The sequence below is a fragment of the Hylaeus anthracinus genome, unplaced genomic scaffold, assembly GCF_026225885.1.
Source record: "Hylaeus anthracinus isolate JK02 unplaced genomic scaffold, UHH_iyHylAnth1.0_haploid 11981, whole genome shotgun sequence".
Taxonomy (NCBI): domain Eukaryota; kingdom Metazoa; phylum Arthropoda; class Insecta; order Hymenoptera; family Colletidae; genus Hylaeus; species Hylaeus anthracinus.
In genome coordinates this window covers 5,890,418-5,903,116 of record NW_026534329.1, presented here as the reverse complement: position 1 = coordinate 5,903,116, position 12,699 = coordinate 5,890,418, and the positions used below count along the sequence as shown (strand labels likewise).

The 12,699-nt window shown below is 38.7% G+C and overlaps 1 protein-coding gene across 1 annotated transcript in view; it reads left to right on the top strand.

Annotated features, from left to right (window-relative positions):
- The window catches only part of LOC128885779 (uncharacterized), a 253,435-nt gene that overhangs the window by 179,309 nt on the left and 61,427 nt on the right, over positions 1-12,699 (top strand). Inside the window, exon 3 of the mRNA XM_054140055.1 lies at positions 9,367-9,486. Within this exon, the coding sequence (XP_053996030.1) occupies positions 9,367-9,486 (120 nt within the window). The remainder of the gene's footprint in view (positions 1-9,366; positions 9,487-12,699) is intronic.

Genomic DNA, 12,699 nt, shown 5'->3' with positions numbered 1-12,699 from the left:
TTCTTCTCGTGAAACTTTAACGCGTTTACCCTGTTACTCGCTCGAAGACGATATATTTGCTAGCGCGACGATGAACATCCTTCTTTTCTAAGGATTGCGAATTGGAGTCCTTTCAAGTGTCATCAATCTTCATTAGGTTGGTGATTCGTTCTCTGTGCTCTGTATTTCTTGATTTGCTTGCTCAGAGTGCGTTTAAGAATTTTGGAAAAAAGACAGTATATTTGAGGTGACAAAAACTTATAAATTAATGGAGTACATCGAAGGAAATTAATGAACCGGTTACTCGCGATAAACTAAATATATAATATTAAAGAATAGTACTGCTTTCTTGTCGAAAACTTTGAGTAAAGTAAGTCCGAGAAAAGATCGATCAAGACCGTACTTGGGAAATTGAATATATAGTAAGCGATTTAATATTCTTATTCTAAATTTCCAAAACTTAGAGACTTCTAGTCTCTAGTTCGCCACTGGGATACAGAGAAAAATTGATTGTTCCTTAGAAGACCTAGAAGCTCTTATTAATTTACTTTAGCGGCTCAGTCGTTCTGAAATTGCACAGTCGGAATGATTAACGAGGTTGTCGAATGTAATTACAGAAATAAGCTCAACAATGCGACAGGAATTTAAGATTCCGATCGGATCCCATTGCGTGGCGTAGTTTACGTATCTAGATTCGGATGCAAATTAACCGATGAGTCGCTAGATTTACAGTTTACTAACGAGCGTTTAGGGATTCCGTACAGGCATCAGCGTCAGGACCCTTAGCTATTCAAGTTGCAACCCTTCCAAGTTAGGGGTTAATTGTGTCATCGTGATCGATCTGTTTGCGTGACTCAGTTACTTCTAAACTTACACCTGTTCAAAAATGTGTGTCATGATAGTGTATTCATCGATGTCCTACTAATTATATTACGGTTATCCAAATGTACCGAATAGACATATTATTTTTTTATTGCTGCTTCCCCTTTTGCTTTGCGTATTTTCTTCAGTTGTGCGAGTGATCGTGTGCGTCAATTTTTCAGATATGATGTAGCAAGAAATTCATTGTTCAGACTCAAAATAATCATTCTTATAAAAATCACGAGTTAAAATAAATAAAAAGCTTCATAAAAAGTAACGATGAAAAATATCTAACACGTAACCTTGTACCTTATTGTATTAATTTCCATATCCTTTGATGGGTATCAAGCGAACATGACGTTACACACTTTTTTTCCGCGTTTTAAATTGAAAATTCTGAAGAACAACAAAATTATGCGATGCAGGAAAATTATGGCGCGTTTAGTAGAATGTTTTACAGCCTCTGTCTCGCGTGATATTCCACCGGGTAAACAGCTCCGAGCATTTCACGGTCTCACGGAACACGTTCTCTGCATAGTTAGACACTGGACTGGAATCATCCATTCCGCTGGTCTATCATAGTTTTATGAAACTCTTGTCCGCGAGCTGACGGTCTGTTTCCCGTGATTTACGCCGAAATTGTATCAACATTAGTGTTGCAGTTTCGTGCGCGAACTATGTTCGATTACCGTATAATTTTAGTAGGGTTCTGTGTTACAGAGTCTGCGTCGTCGAAGGTTGTATTGCTTGCGAAATTCAATAACCAAATTTAATATTCAATATTTTAAGTAGGTCGCGTTATTGCAGAATCATTATTGTTACAAGTTGATTGTATATTGTGCTCAGGAATAATTTAATTCATTTATTATTAAACTTTAACGTTATTATTAAACTTTATAGGAGATCCAAAGACTATAATTGTAGAAATAGATAAACTCTAGATAGATAGATAGATAAATTCTTGCCAAAAAGAATCTTTTATTCGATTAATAAATGGCGTATAAAATCAACACAGCAATTTATCCTAACATTTATTCGACTGGACAGTTAAAGTATAACTTGTTTGTTATGAAATATTTCACCGTAGGTATAATTAAAACTCAAATTATATTCCACAAAAGTGACGAACAGTCTCATTTATAATCTTCTGATCGTTATTTAAAATTTGTATCTCCATAAGAATTTTGCCCATTTTTCTACGGGACTTTCGTAGTATTTGCTTTGTTAGAAAAGGGTTCGGGAGAAATGGTCGTACAGTTATGGTGGGCAATGATGTCACGCGAAGCCAGAGAGTGGTAAACACGAATGACCAGTTCGAAAGTCGTAGGTAAATCGCGAGAAGGGGGCTCTGCCGTTTCCCCGGGGCAAATTTCCGATTTATTCAAGCCCGCTCCCGAATACTTGGGAGCCCATAAAGAGAATGAATGGGATTGTGGCGGTTGCAGCGATGCTTAGGGCTGCTTCAGGGGTTCATGAAATACGCGCCCGCGCTACCCTCTTTGGGCTTTGCTCTCTCTGTCTCCCCTCCTTTTTGTATCCTTGCCTCTTTTTAACGCTGTCTTCTTTCCTTTTTTTATCAGTCTTGTTTCACTTCTATCCATGGCGTCGTTTTGATTATATTAGTGGCGCTGTCTAATAACGGCTGACGCGATGCGTTGCATTCATTCACAAGTATAAAATAAATTTCGGTACCTCTGATGTGGTTAATTATTTATTAAGCATTTGCTCATTAAATTCTTTATTTACTACAGTAGAACCTAAGACATATAAACGCTTGGTATGTGAACATATTATTAGAGGAATCGTAGTTTTATATTTGTTTAAGTGTTTACATATTTCTTTTATATAAAATGAAATCTATTATTTAGCATTTAATTGTGCATACTACTAAAACATATATTAAAAACCCTATCTTAACGATACAATTAACACCTTGATGGCTACGTCACCCATATATGGGTGACAGTCCTTTCAACTGCACCATGAAACAAAAATAATTCTAAAAATCGAGCAACAACAAAAATGAATTTAAATGAAATTCATGAATCTCGATGAAGTTACAAAAATAAATACCACGACGAATGTTTGATTACATAGTCTTTAAAAATAATACTCAATCCTAGTAGAAATGTTCAAGACTATTTGTCTGGCAGTGAACGTGTAAATCCCAGGAGGTAAATATTGTAATTAAAAAGCCTATAATCCAGATACCGATAACGTGTGAAAATTCGCGTCTTTCATCAGCAATGTATTAAGGGGTTAACTTTTATTTTCACAATCTGTTCTCTATGGTTCTCTGCGTCTTTTCGTTCATAAACGCGTATCTGTTTATCCAATTGTCTCTTTGTCTGGCTTCCGTTCATTTAACTCCCTCTTCAGCGTTGCACCCCACTGCCGCGAATCGAAACTCTTCTCTCCGCGGGGCGGCCAGCGATATTACCATGAATTTACATAGCCTCGCTCCGAACTCGGAACATATTGCGCCGCTTTGATTTATGTGAAACATTTGCTAAATATTCCCGCTTAATCTCGGCAGCGCGGAATGCCTTTCTGTAACGAGAACGCGTCGTTGCGTTCTCCTTCGACGAAATCGGCGAGGGTTCAACGGAGCTCGAGGGGGATCGCGATTTTACCCTCCTACACGGCTTTTTTTCTCGGCTTTTGCTATAGCCGATGAACGGTATTAGCGCTCGTATATTGGCTCCATGTTCCGGGAAAAATAACATTCGACGAGAGCGTCCTACACTTTGGTTTTAAGCTTCTGGGTTCTTTTGGATAGGAAAATAAATAATGAAAATTATCGCGGCACCGTGACGGTTTCAACTTAACCCTTTAACCCTTAACCCTTGACACTTCAAGTGTGCCGCTCTACTCCAAGTAGACTCAAGCTAAGAACCTCACACATTGTTTAAATAAAACCTACAAAAGAGTAAAAAACTATATCGTGTGTTTTGTAGTTTAAAATCTGACATTTAACATCTTGCAAGTCAAAGTATAATGAGAATAAGTTGGAGTTGCCGGTCAATATCCACAATTAGGAGTGTTAAGGGTTAAAATCTGTTTCCTGTGAATTTATAAAATATATTTTCGCCTGAAGTAGCCATCAGAAGGGTAGTTTAAGTCCTATATTAAAACGTCTTGATGTATATTTTCAATTGTGCGCCGACCACTTTTGTTCGAATAATTAAATAATTAACAGGAAGTGGGTTTTAAATTATAATAGTCGCAGCGCCGTAATAATTTCCATTCGCCGGGAAACCCCGCGGACCGCAATTTTTCTGCCGCGTTTTACGTTGCCTTTTAATAATTTCTAATGAAGGAACTCCTATTGTTTCGGGGAGAAAAGCGTCGAGTAACGCGGGCACTTCATAAATGTCGGTACTCGAGAACTCGGCCGGGCCTTCCGACCTCACTCGGACAAGAGCGGCTGGAAAATTTATGCTGCTTCGAAAGATTTATGGGAAAGCAAATCGCTTTCGTGGACGTCAGCGGCGCGAGAAAAATCTATTAAACGCGGTTCAAACGTTCGAGATACGATGATTTATTATTCCCTCGTCGAGCTCGATAAAATTCAGATGTATTTCCATGAGTAATAAAAATAAATTGAGTTAGAGTGCAAGTCTGATCAAGAAATTTGGCAGTCTTCGGTTAAAAATTATAACTCAAAGAGTATATCAAACGAACACTGGGAAAGTTCAAGTTTTCATTGTCAAAATAGACTTATAAAAATTGATTAGAAATTGGTTTGTATTGAAATAATAGAGAAGAAATAGATGTATAATATAGTGACTCATTATTTCAATATTGATTCGATTGAACAGTTGCAAGGTTACATCTTTATCTTTCGACATGAAATGTAATTTTGAATGTTAATTTTTATTCAATGATCAACGAATGGGAAGTTATTTATTTTTTATTGAACATTCAATGTTACTTTATTTAAATAATAGATGACAAAAATATAATATAAATCATCATTCATGACTCTATGAATCAATGTTACATAAATAATATTAGGTCTACTGGAAAGTTCAGTCTGTTTTTAGAATAAAACAAAATAATATATTTTTCATACCCTGGTTAAACTTTATTGAATAATATAATTTCCATTATTATTTATGACTTCTTGCCAACGTGATTGCAATTTGTATATCATATTTTTAATAAATATGCGTATATTTGTTGAAACTTGTAACCGGAACGGACAGAACTTTCCGATAGACCTAATAGTTAAATGAACCGTTGCAATAGCAGATGAAATGATAAAATAGGAGAATAAAGTACATTGAGAGTATTATAGAGGAAGATGGCAAGATGTGTCATACGTCATTGCCACCTCCCCGAATGACCATAATTTGAAACGGTGAAACGTTACCCCTTAGCTGCAGGGTATTCGGCGGTTTCTCCAGATTCCATTGACCGTCCCAGCACAACGGCTGAACGGCCTAGTTCGCATTTGGCTTCCTCCTCCTCCGAGAAAGGGAAGTATCTCTGTTCTCTGTAAGGGGTAGGTGCTTACTCCGAAGCCAGCCAAGTTTAGGAAACACTATGCCACTTAGCATCAGTTTCGCGATTTAAAAAGGACATACGATATCCTTTCTCTCTGGCTGAAAATATGATTCATCGTCCTTACATTGAAATTCCCACGTGAATCCAGATGGTATACATTGCGTTCTACTATACGTGCACCTTGGTATTATTATTAATTACTAAATAATTAATTTTTCAAAATTATGGCTGTACGTGGACTTTAACAGTATTTCTTTAGACTGTATACAGGGTGAGTCATCCAAGTGATTCACTTAAAATTATGAGTGTACGTGGACTTTAACAGTATTTTTTTTTTTAGAGAATATACAGAGTGAGTAGTCTACGCTTTGTACCTAAAACAATAAATTTTGTAGTTCTTACATTCTTACCTTCATGGAGAAATTTTTACTTTCTAAAATACCGTATGCTCCAAGCCCCTTAAAATTTATATAATTCGAGGTTGGCGAAAAATATTCATTTTAATGCTCCTCCCTCCTCCCAAAAAAAAGTTTTGCTTGCGAGGGGTTAAGCAGCAGTGTTTCACTGTTGGCTTTTTAAATAGTGCACCAAAGCGTAAAACGTTTGTTACTTTGCGGTACGGCTGCAGCTGCTGGTGAAGTTTTTTAACGTATAAACTGCACTTTCGTGTAGTTTATGTCGGTACTTTGGCAATTGCTGTGTTTCAGTTCATGGATCGTTTACTATGTAATTGTTCTGGCTGCAGTTCCATGAATGCAAATACAGTAAAGTTTGAGCAAGTTAAAAAAATGGATTTTATGAAATATATATTCGATTTGGTTGTATTCGTGTAATTGATATTGCCGTTTATGTACGTTCTTATCGTGCCTTCATTCCTGAATAAATTGCAGCGAGGGAAACGGATAGCCTTGAATAAAAAATGGCACCATTAAACTACGTTTCTCTTTTGAACTCGATATTTTAAACAAGATTACAAGCGTTGCTGAAACTTAACTTGCGAGAGAAACACTCGAATAATTCTCAGTCGTCGAGTTTCATTCCTAACGTGTCAGAGGATCTCTTGACATAGTTTACGGAAATTGAAAGTTAATCTGGAAAGTTGGCTTGGTTGCTGGAGTAAGTTACCTCGAAGATTAATTGACTTCTTCTCCGTTGGATTTCGCGCGTCTCATGGCGTATGTTAAATTAAAATAAGGTTGCACATTTAACGAATGTAGGTGTCTAAAAGGTTATCGGAAAATTTCGAGAAAAATTTAGGTTACGAGGCGTTGAGAACATTCCAAGGACATTTGCGTATTTTTAACGCAAAGGACAGATTCCTTAAAAGTCTCTATACCAATCGAGCCCAGAATTAATCGCTCGACCGATGGTCTCCAACGCGCACGCTAACTCGCAATTACTATCCCGGATGAAACGAACACACCTCTCAGACGGTCATTAAAAAAGTATTTCCGAATTAAATCGGATAATCGCTCTGGCGCGTTTCCGTGCGCGCGGGGGAAGTCCCTTGTTCGCAATAATTTCCCTCGCGAAAAAAAAGAAGAAACGCTCGGCAGCGCGTTAATCCCCGACAACGTGGTCGCTGGGGGGCATCCCAAGGCACCCCGGGCCGATATCCACTTTGACTCGCGAAATCTCCGATGGGAGAACACAAAAACAAAAATCACGAGCATATAAAATGGGCGAGAGTCGAATATAGGTAGGTACGGGAACACGAATCACGGGATTAAGAACGCTATGTTGTTTCAAATAGTAGTTTTCAATTTTAAATGTAATCACTGAAAATTCAATGTTAATGCAAATTTGTATTTACACGGACACGGAAAAAGAATGAATGCTTTAACGCGTTCATCGCCACGCGTGGACGATAGAACTCTTTACTATAATAACATAAATAACATAATGTTTACAGTGAGATATTTAAGAAAATACATCTGGTTAATATTCATGAATTTCGATAACGCTATAAAAATAAATAAAGCGACTTAGATTCTGTAAGAAAATGTTCGCAAATATTCACGTAGCCATCAACGTGTTAAATAAAAATATGTTTTATTTTATAAACGTTATAACGTGTATATCATTGTTGATATTTTATGAATGTATGCTTTGGTACACATTCTTAGAGATTTACTTGCATCTCGACTTGCTAGAAATAGATAAACATCCGTAGGCATCCTTGACAAATAAATGAAACGATTCTTTATTTAGTGCCGAATCTTCCTTCACTTTTTGCTGTTAACGAATAAATAGTTGCTGGCCAAGAACGTTTTAAAGGTATCCGGTGAGAGGTCTTCCCAGTGAGGAACTAAACAAATTGATTTCAAAAGTGAGACCACAATGAAAATAAATTTGAATTTGTGAATGATATAAATTACAAAATTAAATGCTACGACAAATTCTAAATTACAACGAAATTTTCGCTACTTTTAGTCCGACGGGCAACATGTTATAAATCTCTAAAGGAGGCGTATAAACAAAAATCAGAGAAGCGAAGAATAACCTAAACCCTGGATAAAGACTGGCAACGGGGGATGGTTGCCAAGCTTGCAGAGAGACACCGTGCTGAGTAGCGCGAGAATGTCTGGCACTCGACAAATCGCCGGGTAAGCACCCCAGCCCCCCGAACCCCCGGCCCTAAGTCCCAATCGTCAACGACTGGACCAGCTCATCAGCGATATTTACTGTCTGCCGGTGAATCGATCTATCGATGGTCGCATCTAGCTCGCCACCCTCCCTCGTCTTCCCCAGGCCGCGCAGTCGGAGCAGCATCCACGGCCGCCACCTACGTCTGTGCATGCATATAAATCGAGACAATCGCGGATCCCCGGGGGCGGCTTATCGCGCTGGAGTCGACTCGTGGAGGGGTTGGGCGAAGCCGGAGCCCCAGGGAGACGCCATGACCACCCAAACCTATCGGTAGAGGGAGCGAGAGCCGGCGAAGGAGCGAGGCAGAGAGCCGTGGAAGGGGTTTGTTCCCCGGTACGGAGACCCTACATGCAAATGGTCCGCATTTATTGTAAGCAAAGAGTTGCCGTATGAATACGTGAAGTGGGAAACGAAACAAAACGTAAAAAAGACACGAGAGCCACGACGAGAAGAGGGTGGCCTGTCGAAGAGCGAAGCCTCGCCGGATTCAACGAAAAACGGAAATGGACGGGACTAGCCGATATCAACGCGTTGTCGCGCAAGTTCGGGGTAACTGGGGATGGAGGGCGGTGAAGATGGAACGATGCGAACGGAAAAGACGAGAAGAGCTTAATGATCGATGCTGTCAGCGTCGTGAATAACGTACACGGGGTGGAGAGGCCAGCCGGTACTCGATCGAAGCTAATACACTCTGTTCGCTTGTTCTCTTTTGTTGCTTTCTGTTGGGAATTTTGGGATGATTCAGTGCTCGTTGACACTGACGCTTTTATGGCATGTGGGCATTTTCTGGACTGGGAATGTTGACTAGGTTATCTTATGTAATGTTTAATGTGTTATTTTCTGCACACAATAATAAATATGGTTCTTCATGTTTATAAAGCACATTTAAAAACAGCGCTTATCTTAAATAATTTATATTAGAAATCATTAGTGACGTTAGATATGTTGAAATTAAATATCGCTTGTGAGATAAGAAGATTATATTAGGGGTTGGTTATAATTTAAGGATGGACAGTTTACATTTACTTTCAAGTAGCATTTACTATTTCAATTAATTCAAACTGGAAATCATTTTCAAAGCTGTCTACGAAGATATTAGAAACATTAAAAATAAGTATTGCTTGTTAAATTGAAAAATAAATAACTTAAGATAGGGAATCTCTTTTGAATATTTTCGAAATTATGCATCTACTCAAAGAATGTCTTTTTAGTCTGTTATATTCCTGCCAATGAAAGTTTAACAGTGGTGTTCATGCCTTATAATTGTTTGAATAAAATGGTGTGTTCGTCGGTCACCATCATGGTATTCAACGCGTTAATAGACCGGAGTACCGAATGCAATCTATTTTATTGCTTCTCTGCTTGCAGGTTTCCCTATGCGACGATTATAGTCTACCAGTGGACTTCGTGAACAAAAGACGTCCTGTGAGTGCTGCAACCGCAACCTCTACGGTGCAGTGGGCGCTACCCAGTCCTACCGTCGAAAACGTAAGCATTAGCTGCCTCAATTGTTCCTCGATGAAGCGTAAATTACGCAAAACTTTGTTCATTCGAACTTTGAACGCAGGTATTAGTGGAGCTTTATAAATAAGTCCGCAAAAAATTGATTTTCTTATTCTCTGGGACAGTTAGACTACTTAAAAATGTCAACATAAGTTCTTGATAAATGTCGCATTTAATATAACTGTTTGTCATAAAATTTGCAACGTTTGTAATCGTAACACTTCCTTGCTATATTAATTATATTAAAGTTATATATTAATTATATTAAAGAGTTAAAGAGTGCTATATTAATTATATTAAAGAGTTATTTGTTCACACAAAATTATGATCTGTATCATGCAATTAATTTCGTAAATACACTTCACGTTCGATGAAGTTGATTCGAATAACTGTTTAATAAAATTAAATTTTACGAATACATTATATTACTCAGTATAAAATTTTACTATCCTCGTGTAGAGGGTGTATACATATTTATCGCATCCGTCTACTTCGAAAAGCCTAGCTATCGCATAGTGTAATCCAGGAAAGCCTATTCATGGGGTCTATCGAACGAGGGTATCTTAGTTATTTAGTCCCATATCTCGAGTTGTATCTGACGACATTTGTAGTCCAAAGTTCCGTGTTCTCGTGGTCTAGAGGGTTTCGGTTACATTGAATTTGGCTTGGCCATTGGAGATTCTATTAACAGTTGAAATAGTGGAAACGTAACATTGATTAAACATTCACGCCAAGTACTTTCATTAAAAATTTGTTTGTTTCCTAACATTCTCACTAGAGCGAAATCAATTCTCAAACAAATCAATTCCTCATCTAAGTTGTATATAAATTTTATTTTATCATTTGCGTAGGCTTACTTTTATTCTAAAAAAATTTAAGAAAAATTGCGATTAATAGTGATCCCCCATCACAGTTACATTCGACGCAGTAAATCAACCAGCAATAATGTTTGTTTAGCTTTAATTACTTTGGAACTCGAAGTGTCAATAAAATGATCGTCGATGAAGTAAAGGTGACCTAATTTTCGAATCTCAAATTAGATTAATCTAAGCTTAGCATTCGTGGCAATAGAATTCTAAGGAAGCATCTCGAGTTGCTGGTAGATACCAGGAAAAAGGGCCTCAAGAGCAAATGGTTTCGTTATCTTTTCCAGGCATTATAGACTAAATTCGTTCAGCCTTTATTTATTCACACTAGCAAACTACCACAGCTCGAGTACGATATATTTTTGAAAATGTTTACGCAAAACTTTGTTCATTCGAACTTTGAACGCAGGTATTAGTGGAGCTTTATAAATAAGTGCCTTCGGATGAATACGAAATTCTCCACATACCTCCGGAACAACCCCCGGGTTGATCTTGATCCGATCGCGATTAGTGCAACCCTTATCCTGGACATCGTTCGCCACAGGACCGGCACAGGACTCGTCCTGGCTGTTAACGACAGTATTGATATTTTCTCCTGGCTGGCGCCCGAAGAATCGACTGAAGGGAGAAATATAATTACGCTGGTGACAAAATACCCCGTGGGCACGCTGGGATAGAGGCTGGAGGGGGCAGAGGGTACGCAGAAGGGGTAGAGAGCCGTTCGCAGGGACGAGAGAGAAACGACGAACGAGCGAACGGAAGGACGAAGGGAAGCATGCGAGCAGGGGCGAAACTGGGCAATGCGAGGGGGTTGAAGGGAGACCGGTGACTTCCGGCGGTGCTTATAATTGTTCCAGCACTCAGTTTCTGGTGCTCGGGATTGCCTCGGGCGTAACGCCTAAATGCTTCTGCAGTTGAAATACAGCTCACCTTGGCTATGTTTCCTGGTGTCCTCGAAAGCGCGGTTGGAACGTCACACTTCGCGCATTTCACCGCTGCCGGCAGTTACGTGGCTCGAGATCTGGGTTCATTTTGTCCTGGGGAGTAATTTTTACTCGGAAATAAATTAGGTCTGCTTAACGTGGAACAGTCCGTGGAGAGGCAAACGTGGAAACACGTACACGTTGATACGTAAGAACGACGCGAGTTCGTTTCATTGCGTGCATTCCGCCGTCAAATATTTGTTGCGAAAACGGTGGCGGATGCTAGTAAAAATAATTTCGCTGGACTGCGGATGATCGCGCCCAGCGTGATACGTGCGGAAAGCATGCGCTATTTGTAAACGTAAAATATGAATTTATGCGTGAAATAATGCGCGCATACATATATGTATGAGAAGTGTACGAGTGATGTGCGTAGTATACATGAAATAATAGGTATATTGAAACAACCATAATATACAGATATATAGTCAGTCCTATAAGTACCCTCTGTATCTATTAAAGAAATTTGTTTAATTTAAATGATAGGCTTCATGTTTTTAAATCCATTCTCTATTATGAATATGTACATAAATGAACTTCCCACATGTATATATTTACAATTACATATTTATGTGGAAGCATTCATTTAAATTAGGAACATTTCTTTCATAAATATAAAGGGTACGAATACTTATGAGAATACTTAACTTCACTCACGATCATGTTCAGTGTTTAAATAACACTCTTTAAGGTCCTATATGATTCTCAAATAAAAATAAAGGTTTATGATAAAAAAAGTAACCTTGAAGTAAGCTTGAAAACATCCACGTATTAGAAAATAAGTAGTGACATTTCACTCCATACTCGAAACACTAAAGGACACGTGTCGGTTTATTTTTTTTTTTTTAAATCACATGTCTTCGAGACTTTTTACAATCTCAACTTAAATGGGTCACCCTGCATACCCGATTGTATTACCTATATATTACATTCCCGATTAAGCATATTTCGAACTAGAGAGTATAATCCAAAACTACCACCAGCAAGGTGCATCGATAACAATTCATTCTCAGGATCGTCGACGAATAACTCACTCTGTTCGCAAAACAAAACACCGAGACACGAAAGACGTTATGACCGTTGCAAGTAAAGTCATAACATAAAAGAAGGCTGGAAAAGTACCCACGTTAGGAAGGGGATGGGGCACCTGGGAGTGTCGAACAAAAGTTTCCTTCGCCTCGTTGTCACCGTGGCAGCCCCTGACGAAAGCGCTCCTCCCAACAGCGTCGCTGAAGGGGGCGCGGAAGGGCGACAAAGAGAGGAAGCGGGTACCACTTGATTCAAGAGGGTGAATCGTTATGACTCTCGCTCGTAAGCCCTACTTAATACTTTAGCGCTTTATTTTATGC